At 42.4% G+C, this 19,465-nt stretch overlaps 1 protein-coding gene across 3 annotated transcripts in view; it reads right to left on the minus strand.

Annotated features, from left to right (window-relative positions):
• Positions 1-969: 969 nt before the first annotated feature.
• The window catches only part of RASSF2 (Ras association domain family member 2), a 77,996-nt gene continuing 59,500 nt past the window's right edge, over positions 970-19,465 (minus strand). For all 3 annotated transcript variants that reach the window (XM_069068876.1, XM_069068877.1, XM_069068879.1), the window contains 6 exons: positions 18,003-18,163; positions 16,855-16,956; positions 14,281-14,332; positions 13,159-13,280; positions 9,956-10,053; positions 970-6,800 (listed from right to left, as the gene is read on the minus strand). In XM_069068876.1, coding sequence (XP_068924977.1) covers positions 6,731-6,800; positions 9,956-10,053; positions 13,159-13,280; positions 14,281-14,332; positions 16,855-16,956; positions 18,003-18,163 — 605 coding nt within the window. In that variant the 3' untranslated portion in view covers positions 970-6,730. The remainder of the gene's footprint in view (positions 6,801-9,955; positions 10,054-13,158; positions 13,281-14,280; positions 14,333-16,854; positions 16,957-18,002; positions 18,164-19,465) is intronic.

The raw sequence follows: 19,465 nt of genomic DNA on the forward strand, positions 1-19,465 counted from the left end.
ACAATGATCTGGAGAAGGAAACAGCAAACCACTCCAGTATCTTTGCCAAGAAAATGCCAAATGGGGTCATGAAGAGTCAGACACAACTGAAATATCAATGAAATCAGAGATCTGGGTGAAAATTAAGAGAATTACTTCTAAAATATGAATTGTAATAGGCATAACAGCTGGAATTTCTATAGCAGTGTAAGGTTTACAAAGCAATTTACATGTTATTTCATTTGATCCTCACAAACCCCTTAGGAAGTAAGCACTATTATTGTTACCATTTTACAGATGAAGAAACTGAAGTAAAGAGAGGCTAGTTAAGTGACTTGTCCAGGATCACAAACCTAAAGTGTCTGAGGTAGGATTTGAACTCAGGGCTTCCTGATTCCAAGTTTAGCATTATATGCACTGTATCATGCAGCTGCCCAAACATAAGAGATAGTGGACAGAGGGCCAGACTCAGAGCCAGGAAGGATCCTTTGAATCCTGCTTAAAAGATACACACTAGTAGTTCTGATTGTGAACTCCTCAAGGGCAGGGTCCTTCTTTCTCCTAGTTTTTCTCCTTTCTTTGTATCTTCAGTGCACACAGAAGGGAGTTCATAAATACTTACTGATGGACCATGGGCAATCACTTTAACCAGTCATTGCTTCCGAGGCAACATCTCAGTCTACATGCAGCAGCTGAGTTACCTATTTGCAGATCCGAATCAGTGGAGGGGTTTCCATACTGAGAGAACCTCCACAACCGTGAAATCACAAATCCTGAACAACAAATTACAGGTTCACTTCACTTTCTCATCTTGATTCCGTAGCATGGTTTGGATTTTCAAACCAAGTTTCAACCAGTTTAATAGCTCAGGGCTACGGGAGATCCAAGGTTGGGAACAGAACAAAAAATCCTCCTCCTCCATTTTCTCCTGCCTCACCACCCACCCCTAAAGGGCCAGCTCACCATCAAACCAGCATCATGACAGACAGCTGAGGCATGAGTGAACCATGCTCCACAAAGTGCTTTATTTAAACAAGACTAAACCATGTGCTTCAGACTGTTTCAATGAGCTACATTAACATTCACTGTTCGTTTCCAACTGAGGCAGTGTCAAATCTTGTGCTTAAAATACAAAAAAATAAAAGCAATGTCACTTTAGAAGTTCATATACCATCTTTGAGGGGTAAGTTACAAGCAAATAAAGGATATTTTACAAAGCTAAAAGGGGGAAAGGAAGGAAGGAAGCCCAGGAAAAATGTTATCAATTACATGTGAGAAACCCCTTCTTAAGTCAACTTTAGAAATAGGAATGCCTACAGATTGGCTGACTGTCCTACTGAAAATACTCCACATTTGGGCTCACTCATTCCACTTTGCCATCTCTTCCCTCCTTTACTCTCAGAGAAAGGAAGTAATTCTTAATGTCTCCTCCTCCCTCACGTCTTCACCACATCTGACCTAGTGATGCTGCATGGAAAACCTTATTTAAAATATTCACTTCCAAATAAGAATCCAAAGCTCTTTTTCTTTCTCAGAAACTTCAAAAAAGTGACAATCTCTCCCTTCCACTAACCATCTCCCACTTCCCATAATCAGTATTTGGTCACCAGGAAGTCCTGCCACACTCCACCACCATTCACAGATGGCTGATGTCTACAAGGCCCAGACTCTACCCCGAAGGGACCTTCTCTCCATCAACACCTGCAACTCTCCAACCAGAGTCTTCCCCCACCCTATTTTACCCAGTCCACTGGAACTGTCAAGTCACAATCAGAAGATTAAGAAAATCCTTAATCCTTAAGAAAATTAATATGGAAACCAGATTAACATGTTTATGCCAAGGTTATTGTTTGTACCGACAGTTTGAGTTACTAAGGCAAGAGTTTTGTTGTTGTTGCCTTTTGGTTGAGGGGGCAAAAGAGCTTTCTCTTTGGCATCAATAGGCCTTGGAGGAGCAAGTGCACTGTCAGCACGATGGTCTTCAAATGATTTAACAAAATTGGGAGTAATCCCAATATCTCAGCCAAATAACCAAGCCCCCAGCCCCATCCTCTAGTACTTGTTAAAACTTAGTAGTCCAATGTTATCATTGTGCACAAAAGCTCCCTACGCAGCGTCCCCATGGACAATGAATTCTGCTTTGTGCTACCTGATCCCCTTAACACCACCCCATTAAAAACTTGGTCATTCAAGTCAAACCACAGGCCCTCCCCTGTGACGTGAGCACAGATTAACACCATCATGTGCCTCTTCCATCAACACCTGCAGAACCGGCCCCAACTCCTTGGCCACCAAGCTCAAGATTCTGTTCTTTTCATTTGATCGGCCTATAAACAAGCTGAATCCCTTTTTAAGAGAGACAGACAAACAGACAGACACAGAGGGAGAGAGAAAAGAAAGGACAGGATTTTTTAAAACAGGAGAAAAGAAAAAAACAACTTGTTTTTCATCTTAACCACATTTCAGGGCTCACAGCAAACAGCTGCAGAGACCTACAAATCAGTTTAGCCTTTCAAAGAATCAAAATTCACATGATACTGCTGGGAAAAGCTTAGCTCATTTTGTAGGACTCAAGACATACCCCCCTGCCATCTGCCAAAACCCATAACCCAATTTCCTATGGCAAGAACAGCATGGCTGAGATAGCTTCTAAATGGGCAGTTTATAAATCAGGATGAGAGCAGATGAAGTGGGAGTTTACTGTGCTGTGTTTACTTCTCTCCTCCTCCTTTCCATTTCCAAGAAAGCATATTTTAGGACTTAGGGATGTGGGAATGGGACAGTGGTAGGTTAAGGGGAGGTTTGGAATAGTTTGGCCAACCAAAGGTTCATGATATTTAACACTGGTGGGGTCCTAAGCCTAAATCAGAAACAGTTTTGGCATCTCAGATGTGGTGTCCAAAAAAAAAAAAAGACAACAGATAATTGTTAATGATAAACTAGATACTGTCCCGCCTCCTGCAGAAAAACTTATAGGGGCCACACGAAGTCAGAGTATAGCCGGGAAAATAGAAATGCACCTATGATTAAGGAATTTAGCAAATTAAATTTTTGAAAAGACAAAAAGAGAAAATTCAGGGCACATTCAGTCCTGAAACCTGTTGTAACCCTTGTTAGAGCAGGGAATATCTTTCATTTTGGCCTACCTCTCCAGACAGACAAATCGTTTGCTACGTTATGGAGCTGGGCTGTACAGAGACTGTTGGTTCCTACCTGGACCTTAAGCTAGGAAACTTCCTTTCTCTAGAGGTATCATGTGGGATGATGACCATGAAGGAAAGTTGACTTAGTACAGCCTCACATGATGGGTGCCTTTATGATGCCCTTTATCCTACTGAGGAGGAAATCAAAGCCTACAGGGGTTAACTGACTGGTTCAAGATCACAGCTATAAAACGGCAAGGTCAGGATTGGAAGTCCAAAGCCAGTGTTCTTCCCACTACACTAACTGTCCTCCTTAATAATGCTGGTTGCTCCTCAAGTTAAAACAGAAAGATGCCAGATGGTCCTCCAGCCAATTCTGAAACTCAATAATAAAGCCACAAGAAGTTCAAATTTTTTAAAGGGAAAAGGAAGGGTCCCATCAGAGCTGGAAATTCTCATTCTAAACATTTATGCTGCACTCTAGCCAACTGGGTGGGAGCTAGATGGTACAGTGGATAGAATCATGGACTTGGGGAAACTTGAGCACAAAATCTGCCTCAGTCGCCTCACTTTTTCTGCCTTGGTTTCCCTATCTGTAAACAAGACTAAAAGCAGCACCTACCTCCCAGGATTGTTGTTGTGAGAATCAAATGAGAGAATATAAGTAAAGCTTTTTGTAAACCTTTAAAGCATTACATAAATGCTGGTTATTATAACAGCCCTGTCTCCTCACAAATGAACTTTTGAAACACAACCCATTTCTAAGCCTTCCTGTACACTCCCTACTTCACTTTAATTGGGATGATTAAAAGTTTAAAATCTGGCAGTTTTCTCTTTAAGAAACAAGCCACAATGCTACACCAGTTCATGTATTCTAGGGATTTCTTAGCATCCCAATAATTGTTGTGGAAGCTGATTCTGTGGAGGGGTCACTCAATGGCCTTCCACCCTGTAGGTCTATGATTCTTTGAGGAAGCCATCATATAGTGGAAAGAATGGTAGATCTTGGTGCCCCCAAAGGAGGGAATTCCAATCCCAGCTCTATTACTACTTCTGTGACCTTAGGCAAGTGAGTTAACCCTCTCTGGGCTTCAGTTTCCTCCTGTAAAAAATGAAGTGGTTGAGCTTGATGTGCTCCGTGGTTGATTCTATCCTAAGTCCCCAGGTACCAACAAAAATTCTAAACACACAGGAGGTAACATTTTAAAATGCTGCCTCAGGCACACACAAATGATCTTATCCTTCTGGACAAAGGCCAGGGAAGGATTTTTTTTTAATCACTTGAAGGGGTTAGGGGGAGTAAGTACTGTCAATACTAATTAATGAGTTTAAAAGAATGAAGCTTAAACCCTGAAACCTGTGGCCTCAGCTCAAAAGCCCAAGGAGATCCCCAAGTGACATGGGACAAAGCCTTCCTCTGCTCCCTTCCTTTACTGCACAAAGCAAATATGCCACCCTCCATTTGGAGATCAAGCGGGAGGGCCCTGAAGGCCCCTACTCATAGAAACACACTGTCCATTTAGCACTGAGCAAGCATAGGCTAAGAACAGCTAAGAAACACCCTAAGAGGAAACAGGCCTCTGGTTTGCAAGGAGATTCATTCTTACATAGCCTTTTTTCTAACTTGATAATTGAAATAGAGGAGTGGGAGAGAAAGTCTTCAGTCAGTTAAAAATTGCCCCTCTTTCTTTATTCTAATCCTAGAAGATCCAAGATACTAAGTGGAAACTATGCGGAATTTGGAATCAAAGGATCTGGGTTCAAATCCTAGTTCTGCCACTTACTATCCATGTGACTTTAAGCAAATCCTAATCTCTTTGGACTTTAGTTTCTTTGTCTATGAAATGAGGGAACTGGACTTGATGGCCGTAATGGTCCTCTCACTTCAAATCTATGATTCTATAAACAGAAGGTCAGTTTCCCCAGACTCAGTGACTTTGAGTCCTGTCTTGGTGATATAGGCACTGCTAATGATGCCAATGATCTCAAAAAAGGCCCCAGTGCTAGAAATTTCATAGACTAACCATCCTTAGCAGCACACATCTTGCTTTAGTCCCTATGTGTTCAAATACACTCCTGAGAAGTCTTCCCCATTTGTCTTGCTATGCGAGTTTCCAGGGCCTTCTAAAACATTCTAGTTGACATCTAAAAGTTCTGAGGAAGCCCTTCTTACTGGGAAAGCAGGAAAGTGCTAGTTCATTCCTTGATTTATACAGAGACCCAGTAAATATTTTGGATTAATTGTAGAGAGACAGAATTCTTTTCATATTTAGGGATAGCACCATAATGCAGTACATACATTTTTGTTTTTAGGAAGGTCAAAATTGCCAGGCAACAAACCAGAAGCGAAGAGTCACACCAATGGTCAAACGGGCAGCTCTATTATCCAGATCCATTAACCTCTGCTTGGTTGTGTCAGACACACTAGGGGCATGGGCACTGACTCATTCCTTTCAAAAGGAATTCTTTAAAGAATCCTACAGGTTCGGAGTCCAAAATGAGATATATTTTTCAGAACTAGTCAATAGGTGGATTGGTTTTTCTTAACTATACATGTTTGTTACAAAAAAAATTTTTTTTGATGAGGTGAGAGCAGGAAGGATAGAAAATACATTTTAATTAAAAAAAATGTGAATTTAAAAACTTTTTTTAAAAAAGAAATTCTGTAAGGATTTGCCCATCAGTCAATTTTTGCACATCTGTCAGGTAGGTCTAACTGGAGATCCTGACCTTGACTACTCCCATATTACAGAGGCAAGTGGGATGTCATGGAAAGAGCTATGGGTTTTGAGCCATTAGGATTGGATTTGAATCCTGACTTTCTTCTGTTCTGTGTGCCTCACTTTTACCGTCAGTGAAATAAAGAGACCAAATCATCTTTAAATGCTAAAATGTAACTCCCCAAATGGTGGCATCATTTAGAATGAGAGCAGCAGGAACCAGGGCCTCTGAACAACTAGTCCCACCTCTAATCAAGAGCCCTAACCAATCCTGGGGCCCTGGCCCTTACTTCAGCCTGAATCTATAAGAACACAAAATCCAGGTCTGAAGCTATCATTTCTACCAGACTCATGGCCCAGTTGCTGGTTGTTTGGAATTTTTAAATTGCATGTGAAAATACTCTGAATATTCCAAAAGACAATTCCCCACTCCCACCCACCCCCAAAGCACATACATACATCTCTCTTCCTCCCTTCCCCTCCACCTAAACCAAACATACATGTAAGTGCCCTCTCACACAAATACACATACACACAAACACACACATAGGTCAAGTCCTCTAGACACCACAAATCAAGATTCTCTCCCAGAGAGGGAAAAGAGTTGATTGAGAGTATCCAAGAGTTGTCTGCTGGTGTCTGCTTCCAGGTCCAAGAAAACGAAGGTGATTTGACAGGAGTTTTGTATGCAAAAAGTTCCAGGTTGAGGGAAGGGTTTTACAAGGTCCTTCAGGAGGCCTCCATCTTTCTCCATCTCAGTATTTCTTCATGTAAACAAAGGCTTAAGACTCATCTGTTTCCAGAAGGGCCGTGACCTGGCTGTTTAGAATTCAGGGGTGAGGAACCTGCGGCCTTGAGGCTCAAGGCCGCAGGTTCCTCACCCCTGGTTCAGATTGTTGCTGGGTTTTCTGCTATCTCCTCTAATCTCTGTTCAATCATTAGTCTGAGCACCGTATATCTGTGAAAAGGAAAATAAAGCATCAGTCATCAGCTACCTGCTAAATGCTACCTTCAACTAAGTCTTAAGTTTCTAAGAGCTGGTAACATGATTTGTGGAACTGTCCAGGCTCCTTTTCTAACATTAGACCTTGGGAGGGACCATAGAGACAAAGTCTAATTTCCTTATGTAGGAGAAAGAGAACCAAACTTGAAGTCTAAAAAGACCCGGGTTTGAACCCCACCTTTGACAATGACACTGTGAGGCCAAGGGCAAACCACTTTACCTTTCCTGAAGCTCAGTTTCTCCATCTGTATAATGAGGGTAATTGTATTTGTACTATCTATTTCATAGGTGCTTGTGAGGAAGAAAGTGTTTTATAAACTTCAAGGCACTATAAAGAAAGGCTCACCTAAACCCTCTGGGGCTCAGTTTTCTCATCTATAAGATAATAATAACAATAATAACTAGCATTTATATACCATTTTATAATTTGTGAAACATTTTACAAATATTAACTCACTTTATCCTCACAGACTGGGAGGTAGGGGCTATTATTGTCACCATTTTACAGGTGAGGAGACTGAGATAAACAGAGGTTAAGTGACTTGTCCAGGATCACATAGAGCTAATAAGCCTATTAGGCTACATTTGAACTCAGGCCCTTCTGACTCTGGGATTGCCCTATCCAAGGTGTTGATCAGGTATTTTTTTTTTTTTAACACTTTTCATATCATGGCCCTCTATGGCCAATTTGGGGAAGCCCATAGACTCCTTCTTGGAATCATATTTTCAAATGCACAAATACATAAGATTATTACCAAAGAAATCACTTGTACTGGAGTTATCAAATTTGTACTTGTACTTCAAACTTTTACAGTTATCAAAATATTTTAAAAACAAGTTCACAGACCCCAGGTGAGGAACCCCTGAACCAGATGATTTTTTAAGATTCCCTTCCAGTACTGACATTCCTGAAATATATTGTAATCAATAGTTCACTCTAGGAAGGTCCAATCCAAGGTTGGGGAACCTGCGGCCTTGAGGCCACATGTGGCCCTTTAGGTCCTGAAGCGTGGCCCTTTGACTGAATCCAAACTTCACAGAACAAATCCCTTTATTAAAAGGATTTGTTCTGTAAAACTTGGTCTCAGTCAAAAAGCTAAACCCAAGGACCTAAAAGGCCACATGTGGCCTTGAGGCCATTGGTTCCCTACCCCTGGAGTCAAACAGTTCTTAAAACTTTTGGGTCTCTGGACTCCTTTAATACTTTTAAAAATACAGTCTCCCTACTCCATGAGCTTTTGTTTATGGGAGTTCTATCTACTGAAATCAATCATATTGGAAACTAAAATGTCATAGTATATTATGAAAATAGTTATGACCCCCTGTTAGGGTCTCAAGGATCCCAAGGGGTCCTGGCCCATAGTTTCAGAACCATTGGTCTAGCCATCTCTTTGACAAAGGTGACATTTTAAGATGTCAAAGATGTCCCAGATTTCATCAGTGCAGGTATGTATTCCCTCTACTGATGCCATTATAATAAATCAGTCAATCAACAGTCCCTTATTAATGCCTCCTATGTGCTACACACTCTGCTAGGCACTAACAGGAACACTAAAACGAAGATTAAACAATCCAGGAGCATACGTTCTGTTCTAAGCCCACCAAAGCTAAGCAGACACTATTCAAGAGCTTCCACAGCTAAAAAAACAAACCAACAACTAAAAAGCATTGCCCTCTGACTAACAAGGTAATGAGCCCCCCAGCCCTTTGCTAGTCTGGTCTTTGAGCAAACACACCATCTGTGTCACGGGGCACAGGATGAACCAGAAATAAACTAGGATGTTCCAGACAATCTGGTCTCACAGGGGTGACTCAGTCCTGGGAGGAATCAGCCTTGTTTGCTACTCTGATCTTCACCCCAGCTCCTACCTAACTGCTTATTAGGACAGCTTAACTCCAGGCATGTGAAATTCCTGACTCAGGTGATTTTCCTTCTTTCCCCCAAGATCTTTCTCTTTGTTATATTTCCCCCCCCACCCCCACTCTCACTTATTAATCATTCCAAGGAAAGAGACATTGCTAGGGGCTCACTTCTTTAATTAATGTAGTCATGGACAAGAATGGACAAGAATACTTTAGATGGGCTCATGGGAGGCAGACATGGAAAATGAACATTGAGAGCAGTCACGAATTCTTGACACAAATATATGCTAAAACCTGCATCATTGATCTGCGGCCCAGAAGAGGAAGAAGGCCCATTCTAGAACATGAGGGATGCAATGCTGGGAGGAGGTAGTGGGAAGGGGAAGGGGAAGGGGAACAAGACAGAGCCCTAAAAAATTAAATAAACTGAGTTGAGGAACAGGAGTTTTTGTATTTCTGTCTCTCCTCCCTGTCTGGAGAGCTCATCCAGAGTTTACAAAGGTCATCCTTCTGAGAGTTAAGACTTGAGAGACCCAGGGCCAAGAAGGCACAGGGAATAGAAAAACATGGTAGTGAAAAGGATACTTGTCTTAGAGTCAGAAGACCTGAGCTCAAATTTGGCCTCAGATCCTTAATGGATTGCTCAAGAATAGTAAAGGTGCTGAGAGGGCTGAATTAGATGGCCTCTAAAGTCTCCCCCCCAGCTCTAAGTCTATTATTGAGGATCCCAGGATACTATCAAGGAAGGCCTTCAGCATGTTAGGAAGATCCTCTGGGAAAGAAGACAAGGACCCGACTGGCACAGGCTAAGAAGGCATGGTTGGGTTGGAGAAGGAATGTCTACCTCGAAGAGGGTACTGATCCATTCAAAGAGTGAGAAAAAAAGCTTGTGTTTACTAGTTGTATGACCCTTGGCCCCCACTTAAGCCCCCTCTGCTTCAGTTTTTCCATCCATAAAATAAAAATTTTATAACAAATGAGTCACCTCCCAAGATTCTTGTAGGAACAGTGTTTGGAGAACTTGAATTAATATAATGATGTAAACTATTATCTAATTGTGGCCAGTTATGGCCATGTTATAATATAATAATAATAAATCTCTATGGGTATATTTTTCCTCTTAAGGACTGTCCTCAGATACCTCTTGGCTCTTGCATCCCCTAGTGTCTGCCCTCCCTGGAATGTGCACATGGCTGCAAAGCACTGAATCAAAGCAGCTCCTCACACTGGGGGTATCAGGCACTCACTTGCGCATTAGTTTCTTTACTTCCCGGTCTTCTTCCTCTTTGAGTTTTTGAATGAAGCTCTTCAGGACTGGCATTTCGAATTTTATGTACTGGGCTACCTGTGTGGAGAGGTCAGAGACAAAGGAAGAATGTAAGGGTAGGAGAACAGAGCACTGGGCCTGGAGTCAGGAAGACTATCACTAGTTGTGTGATCCTGAGCAAGTCACTTAACCTCTGTTCCCATTAATCCACAGGAGAAGGAAATGGAAAACCACCCCAGGATCTTTGCCAAGAAAATCCCATGGACAGTATGGGCAGCCAAACATGACTGAACAACCAAACAAGGGTAGGAAAGGTGAGAGGGAAGGAAGGGGAGGAGGAGATAAGTCTGACATGGAAAACTTCTCAGTTGACACATTAGCTCTAGGCTCCCCTGGGCCAACTTCCTCCCAGTGCTTAAGCAAATTGCTTTAGCCTTCCTAATCCTCTTAGCACCTCTTAGATAGCAGATTCAAGCTACTGCCCTTCCATTATGCCATCACAGCCTTATCTTGTACCTTATTTCTCTTCTGACTCATTGACTCTGAAATGAAACCAACGCATCTCCCCCCAACTTGTTGATGGTGAGACAGGCATAGTCTCCTTCAATCAGGAATCACTCTGTCATCTCCTTTAAGCATGGAGCAAATGCTCCTCCACAAAGGTGGAATGGGGTCAGCAAAGATGACAGGAAGCCAGGACTCCTGGCACATACTTATTAGCAGCAAACAAGACTGATTCCTCCCAGGACTGAGTCACCCCTGTGAGACCAGATTGTTTGCAATATTCTTTTATTTATTTCTGGTTCATCTTGTGCCCACTGACACAGACGGTATGTTTGTTCAAAGATTAGACTAGTGAAGGGCTGAGGGGCTCATCACCTTGGTCACAGGGCAATTATTATTATTATTATTATTTTTAGCCATGGATGCTCTTGAACAACATCTGCTTAGCTCTAGTGGGGGTTATAACAGAATGTAGGCCCCTTGAGGGCAGGGACTGTTTGATCTTTGTGAAATAAGAGCTAAGAGATGAGGGGTGGCTAGGTGGCGCACGAGCCCTGGAGTCAGGAGGACCTGAGTTCAAATCTGGTCTCAGACACTTAACACTTACTAGCAGTATGACCTTGGGCATGTCACTTAACCCCAATTGCCCTGCCTTCCCCCTTCCAAAAAGCAAAAACAAACAAACAAACAAAGAACTAAGAGATGGCTGTCCACTTTGAGGAAGCACAGAATATACCTTGGTCACCTCCATTCTATGAGGGCAAAGTAGGGCAGGATGTATGTGAGACAACTCAACCACGTCCAAGTTCCCAGGCAGAATTCTAACACTTTGAAGATCTGGGATTTCACAGGCTCATACAATTCAGAGTTAGAAAGGACTTTAGAGACCATGCAATCCAACCCCCTCATTTTATAGATGAACAAAATGAAACCTAGGAGGAAACTGGCTTAAAGTCCCACACTGTAAGTTAGTACAGCAGAGCCTGAAAACCTAAATCCAGCATTCTTTCACTCATCTTCATGGATACTCCATCCACTAAAAAACTGATCCTTCTATCTCTTCACCCTCACTCCCCACCCCAACCTTATCCTGTGGCCAGCCTGGTGATGAACCTTTAAAAAGTGAGCCAGGCTGGTCCTTCAGCAACAGATGCACATTCCATCCTGGGCCCATAACTGAAGTCTGTCCAGTGTGGAGAGATCTGTCGGACCTTGTTTTCCTAGCACAGCCTTCAAGAGCCCACGGCCACCTCCATGCTACCGTGAGGATTCAGAAATGGATCTCAGTGAAATCCCCCAGTGGACATAGGAAGGAAAAGCAAAAATGTCAGCATTAGGAAACTTTCTGCTTCCATGTCTCAGGATGGACACCAGGGGGCAAAAGCCAACCATTTTCCAAAAGCTTCTCCATGAAGCAACCCTGTAACGCAGGTTAATATAATATCACTTTGGATTCTTTCACCAACTACGTAATGAACATTATTCCTGAGCTGACTGTGGGTCATTTCTGTGAAGATGGATCCCGAGGGTCCAATCCTGTCACTGACAGCTGAACAAAGCAAGACACAGCAGGAGAAACAACACACAGATTTCTTCCCTGCTGGTCATTCACCGAGAGCTTCATACATGCTGAATGTCCAATCCACATCCAGCACTGGGCTCATCTGCTCAATGGCACAGGACATGGTTTTGCCCAGAGAAGAATCAACAGTTCCTTGGGACATGATCTTGCAGGAGTCCACGTCCCATAATAAGCAAAAGGTTTTGCAACGAGAGAGATCTGGAAAGCCTTAAAGGTCGGTTGGTGCCCAAGGGTCAATCAAAAAGAAGTCAATTACGTGAAATTGCATGGGAAACAGGTACAGAGTCATCCTGGCTGGGCGGATGGTGTGTGTGATCCCTGGCCTATAGCCTTAGGGCTGTTCTCGGGTGCAGGCACCAACCCCAATCCCAGAGCACAACCTGTGCTCCATTGATTCAATGCTACTGTGACAGTCAGCAGACATGTGATGATGAGGGCTAATACCAGCTTGCTGAGGAAGGGTTGTTTTCAAGATCAAATGAGGTAGGATTTTTAAAAGTACAATTACACACACACACACACACACACACACACACACACACACACGGTATTATTTTTCTCAGGAGTAAGAAAAAACTCCCTGACCATTCTGTTGCTGACTGTGAATCCATTTGTCCACTTTTAAGCAGGAGATGGCCTTAAAATGCCCCCGCACCCTCTGCTCCTCTTCTCTTTTTTCATCGACCACAGTGGTAGATGGGGAAGGATCATTCTGGTTTCCTTCATAAGGTGGCATAATGTGCTAGAGAGAAAGCTAGTTTTGAAGTCAAAGATCCTGTATTCAAATCCTGGCTTTGCTGTTTATCATCTAGGTGACCCTGGGCAACTAACAATCTCTTTTGACCCCAGCTACAAGTAATTAGGCTAGTTAACCTCACATGATTCTGTGCTACAGCTCTTCCTTCCCATGTCACCCTCTTTTCCCTCTAGTCTTCAGCCCTGTGAGCTACCCAATTCTCAGGTGCTTCAAGAATGGGAGGGAGGAAGATAGTCAAGAGAGAAGTCATTCCTCAAAACACATGGATGCAAAAACTTGGGGATGAAACACAAGCCAATAACATGCCACAGGTCAGATGGTCTGTCCAAAGGTAACTCACATCATAGGTGACTTCTTCCACTTGGTCCTTCTCCATAAGGAAGACTTTAGAGATTTGTTCACATGGGCCTTGGAGGATTCTGGCAATCAGGGGGTAATCGGTGACCTTTAGTTTCTGTTTCTCTGGAATAGATCATGGGACTGGTCATCCCTCTGAGTACAAGTTTCTCAGTTCAGTCCCACCTTCTCCCACTCCCACAGTTAACATTGACTCCGTGGCATTTATGCCTTCTTAGGACAATCTGAACTGGACCTTGGGCGAGTCACTTACTCCTGTTTGCTTCAGTTTCCTCATCTATAAAATGAGCTGGAAAAGGGGACAGCAAACCATTCCAGTATCTTTACCAAGAAAACCCCAAGTGGGGTCAGGAAGAGAAACAACCCAACAACAAAACAGGAATAATGATAGCACCAACTTCACAGTGTTGTCATGAGGATCAAATGAAATCATGTGTGTAAAATGTTTTGTAAATCTCAGTGACATGTACATGGTATCTATTATCACTGTCAGCATTAGCGAAATTAATTGGTTTGAGTACGAAGCAATGAACATTTTAATTTCTGAGTTTCCTTCTATCTACTTGGTATCTATTTGGTATGAACAATTACGAGCTCCTTGAAGGCAAAGCACTGTGTTTACCTCTCTTTGTATCCCTCGTACTTGGCACAGTGCTTGGCACACAGTAAGAACTTAATAAATGCTTATTGACTTGACTTTTTAAATAATCATGTATGACCAAAGCTTCTTAGAAATGTAAGATTATCACCATCTATTGTACAGATTGTAGAGATGAGAAGACAGAAGTAAAAAAGCCAAGTATAGGGCAGGGATTCAAACTCATGTTCTCTGATACTAAATCCAGAGGTTCCTCCCCTGGACCTCACTACACTATTTTAATAGCCAAAGGAATATTGTCTTCCTAGCCGCCTCTCACTAGGGTGGCTTGTCTGGCTTAAATTCTTTGAGCTAAGGAGTTTGTGGCTGAACTAAAACTTGCCACCATTAAAGTCCTAACCAAGGACTTGGATGTAATCTTACTTACAAAATCATCTATAAATAATAACTAGCAAAGTGAGAAATGGTGCTTTTAAAAAGTTGACTCACAAACATTTTCAAGCTTACCTCCACTGGTATGAACGATATATAAAGCAAATTCCTCAGCAGAATTCTCAATCTGAAAACAAAGCAAATAATATCAAGAAGGGCTGTTAATCAATTATCATGTTCTGTTAGTTTTTATTTAAATGAGGCCATTTGATTTGAATTCCCTCTTCTCCCATTATCTTCATACCAAAAACTCTTGACATCATTCCCCACTCTCTCCTTTCCCCGAGTCTTCCACAGAGATATTCCAATTCCTTACCAAGACCAACCCCCTATATATGTATTTGAACTAGTCCCCTCCCATCTTCTCCAACATAATACAACAATAATACAATTCAATCATCATCAATTCCTCCCTATCAACTGGTACTTTCACTACTGCCTTCAAATACACCCATCTTTGAAAACCTTTACTAGATCCTACCATCTCCTCAAGCTACTATACTATATCTCTCCTACCATTCTTACATAATCTCCTTGAAAAAGCTCTCTTTACTCAATTATACTTCTCTCCTCTCACTCCTCAATTTTGCAATCTGGCTTCCAATCTCATCACTCAACAGAAACTTAGTTATCAATGATCTTGCAAACATCAATTTTTTGATGGTCTTTTCTCAGTTCTCATCCTTCTCAATCTATTTACTAAATTTGACAGTAATGCCCACCTTCTCCTTCTGATAACTATTTCTTCTCTGGGTTTGCAAGTTTCTCCTTCTATATGGCCAACTGCTCTTCTCTCTCCTTTGCTGGCTCATTATACATAGGACAATAGCTAAATGTGTGTCTTTCCCAAGGTTCTATCCAGTTCATTTTTCCTTCCCTTCCCTTCTCTTATCTATTCTCTCCCTCTTCCTCTCACTCCTTTCCCTCTCTTCTTTCTTCTCTCTCTCTCACCTTATCAGCTCCCATGAGTTTAACTGTCATCTCTATGCAGATGATTCACAGGCAGACAGAAATATAGATATATGTGTATATATGTGTGCACTTATACTATGTATGCATATACACACAAACACATAGACACCCAGTCTTTTCCCTGAGATTCATACCTGCATCACTAATTGACTACTGAACGTTTCAAAATGGATGTCCCATATACATTTTGAATGCAACCTGACTTAAAATGCATTCATTATCTTTTCAGGGAGCAACTATTGGCACAGTTGATACAGCATTGGGCCTGGAGTTAGGAAGACCTGAGTTCAAATCTGGCCTTAGACAATTACTGTGTGACCATGGGAAAGTCACTTAACCTCTGTTTGCCTTAGTTTCCTTATCTGGAAAAAGAGGATAATAAGAGCACCACTTACCTCCCAAAGTTGTTATGAGGATCAAATGAGATAATATATGTAAAAATCCCTTAGCATAGTGCATAGTACACTGTAGGTATTTAATAAATGCTTATTCCCTTCCCCCTTCTTTTTCCTCCCAGTACCAGACTTGCAAGGTAGCCCTCTGAAAACACATATTACCTATATATATATGCTTCGCTACCACAGTACTTTAAGTTTGAGACCCTCTTCCTAAAGATCATATATACGCAGAGAGAGACAGAGACAGACGGATAGACATACACACACACATATGGGGAGTGCACCCCTGATCTTGGGGTATTGTTTTGCAACAACTGTTCTTGCTATGTTTTCTCATAAATTCCTTTTCTAAAAGCTAATAAAAGTTCATCTGGCTGATTGATAATGAGAAGTACCCTGGTAGGGGTTTGGGAACTACGGTGTTAGAAGCTTCAGTCTCCTCTTCATTCTGTTCTTGACTTCTTCCTTTCCTTTCTTCCTGAAACCCCAAGGGAAATAATAGCCATCTTCTGAAGACCCAATCTAACAGTGTGAGTGAGGAGTGAGTCCAGAGAAGATGCTATACTTATACATGTACCTTTCTCCCTCACTAGACTGTAAGTGGTTTTGAATTTCCTTCTCCAGCTCATTTTACAGATGAGGAAACTGAGGCAAACAGGGTTAAATGACTTGCCCAGGTTCACACAGATAGTAAATATCTAAGGCCAGATTTGAACTCATGAAGATGAGTCTTCTCGATGCTAGGCCTGGCACTCTATCCACTGTGCCACCTATGTTCCTACTATGTTGGCACAATGGATAGAGTACTAAGTGTGTAGTCAAGAAGACTTGAGTTCAAATTTGGCCTCAGACACTTATTAGTTTTGTGATCTTGGCAAGTCATTTATCCTCTGTATTCCTCAGTTTCCTCAACTGCAAAGTAGGGCTCATAACAGCACCTCCCTCACAGGGCTGTGATCAAATAAGATAATAATTGTAAAGCATTCAGAACACAGTATGGGGCTTAATAAATGCTCGTTTCCTTCCTTCCCAGATCAGAGTGCAGAATCTCAGTATCATGACCCTCTAATCTCTCATACCTACGGATACTACTCTCCCTGTTTCTGGAGACCACTTGGCTATGGCCCTGACTCTACCCATAAGTATTCCTTGGCAAACCCAACCACTGCCATGGTACTCACTAAAAATCACCCCAAGAGCCTCCTTCTGCACACCTACCATTGGCCATTGATCATTGCCCAGAAGCTGTTGGTCAGAACAGCTCTTGAAGACCACTCACCTTAAATTTATTGAGCAGGAGCTTGAGGACCTGAGGAGTCGTCATGGTGCTATTAATCCTGACGTTGGTGATGGAGCCATAGGCGGGGGTGAACACAGATGTCTACCAACAGAAGAGCACATTACTGTAGTTCTCATTAGAGTCCAGTGATGGGGGGGAAGGAGGAGAAGAGAGGGAAAGAAGGAAGGTCAAATTCCACAGCTAGAACATGACCAGAAGGTCTAGAAGCCTGGGGGCAAGGCTCTATTGACCAGAGCTTTCTGGGTAGCTCCTCAGGTCTCCCACAGGACCAAGGGAGCCAGGCCAAGCCTAAGAGACATCATCGGGGGAAAGACAAAACAACTTTGAAATCTAAATATTTGTGATACAGACAGCCTTTTATGGTTGTGCAGACTGCTGCTTCTCCCTGCTGTATAATCATAAGGTTGGTTAACAGAGTGACTATTGAAGCTTCATTCATTCTAGGAATCCAGATTCCCTGTGTGGTTTGCTTTTTATAGGAGCACCAGAGAGCCCAAGAGCTCCTAACTTCAATACCTCTTTCCAGTGGTGACTAGGTATTTGGTTACCATTTCTTCCCTTTTGGCTATAAAACATATTATCCTGTGGCTCTTTATCACACAGGTGGGCTTCTTGGGCAGTATTTATTCCAATAAAGAGAAAAGAAGGGGCAGACTGTCAGGGGCAGACTCTCTCTTACTCTGACTCATTTGCCCTCCATTGCCATTTTCACTTTATTTCATGCAAACCAGTCCCTCCATAAAACTGCCTACATTGTAGAGAGATTGGCACAAGGGGATAATATATGTAAAGACTGTGTTTTATAAGGCTTTGGTGGTTTTTGAGGACACCTTACTAAATACTGCCCAACTATCAGGATATTGGGGACTTCTGTAAGTCTGATTACTAAAATAGTATGCTTGGGCCTCGTAGAAAGCATCTGAGCAGTAGCTACATCTGTTCCTATCCAACCTACCAGTCTAAAATTCAGCAAGTCAATATGTTACCTCCCTGACCTGTGCTATCCAGGGGTCACAGGCCCTTTTCCCTTTGAAGTGGACCATCCATCTCACCTTATATAACTATAACTACCCCTCATCGTAAGAGAAGACATGGCTTCCTTCTCCCTGACCTCTCTCCACCTCTACCTTATGGTTGTAGAAGTGGCCATTGATGGAGAAACGGTGCCGCTTGATGCGCCGCTGGTCACTAGGGGTGCGCACGTTGCCACGGCGCCGAACTCCAACGTCACTGTGTGTTCTCATCAGCTGAGGGGTGTCTTCTTGTAGGGGCTTCAGGTCTCTGTTCCCTGGGAAGGAAGCAATATATTATGAGCCCCACTTAAGGATCTGGCCATCGTCTTCACCCAGTCAACAGCCCTTGGCTGGCCACTAGCCACATTTTCAAAATGCCATGCCTACAAACATATAACCTAATAAAAACTACACTCTTTCTGTCAAAAAATCTCAAGAAATTAGGTAAGGGATCACTCCTGTTTTCTCAATGGCCTCTCTGTAAGCAGCTAGTTGGTGGTACAATGGACAGCATGCCAAACTTGGAGCCAGAAAAACTTGAGTTCAAATCTGGTGACCTCTTAACTTCTGTTTGCCTCTGTTTCTTCATCTATAAAATGGGGATAATAATAGCAACTGCCTTTTGGGGCTGTTGTAAGGATCCACATAAAGTACTACACTAGCTATGATTATTATTTCCCAGCTCCATGACCCTGAACTGCCATAGCTCTCCTCCTACCTCTGTTCATTTCTTCTGTCCCCTGGGCTGGGGCCTTTCCCTCCTGACCTTGAAACATGAGTGCTCCCTGAAGTTCAGGAGCTTAAACTAATTCTGGCATCCATAGTCTGGCTCTAATCTTTTTTTTCAGGCTCATTTCATACTATTTCCTTCCATAGCCAACTTAGGCAACTGTCCATCCCACTTGCAATGTGCCTTTTATGTCCTTTGTCCTTACTTATTCATCTCATTCCTTTATTTATGTGTGCCCTCCATTACCATCTGCTGAAGCACCCTTCTTCCAAGACACAGTTTAGTACCCACCTCCTCCATGAAGCCCTCATGACCACCCCAAGTGAAAATGACCTCTCTATCCACAATGTTCTCTTTTACTTTAATCTCTCTACCCTTTAAATTTATCTTATTTTATTTTATTTTATTTTTGCTTTTTGGAGGGCAATTGGGATTAAGTGACTTGCCCAAGGTCACACAGCTAGTTTTTGTGTTAAGTGTCTGAGGCCGGATTTGAACTCGGGTCCTCCTGACTCCAGGGCCGGTGCTCTATTCACCGCGCCACCTAGCCGCCCCTTAAATTTATCTTAAGAGGTAGCACGGCACAGTAGATAAAAAGTTGGCCCAAAACCAGGAAAGACTGAGTTCAAGTCTTGCCTCTTGATATATATTGGCTATGTGACCCCAGATATATCACTTCATCTCAAAGTGCCCCAATCAATTGCCTAAGACTATAAACTTAAGAACGATTATCAAGCTGCTTTACAAGAGGCATTTCCTCTTTGAGTACTCTGGTCTAAACCAAGACATACACCTGAGGCCCAAAAAATGTCAATTTAAAGTTGTCCTTTAAAAAATGTCCTTTAAA

The sequence above is a fragment of the Petaurus breviceps genome, unplaced genomic scaffold (assembly GCF_028583685.1).
Source record: "Petaurus breviceps papuanus isolate PSGF00001 unplaced genomic scaffold, PetGlider_PUasm1.0 90775, whole genome shotgun sequence".
NCBI classification, from domain to species: Eukaryota; Metazoa; Chordata; class Mammalia; order Diprotodontia; family Petauridae; genus Petaurus; species Petaurus breviceps.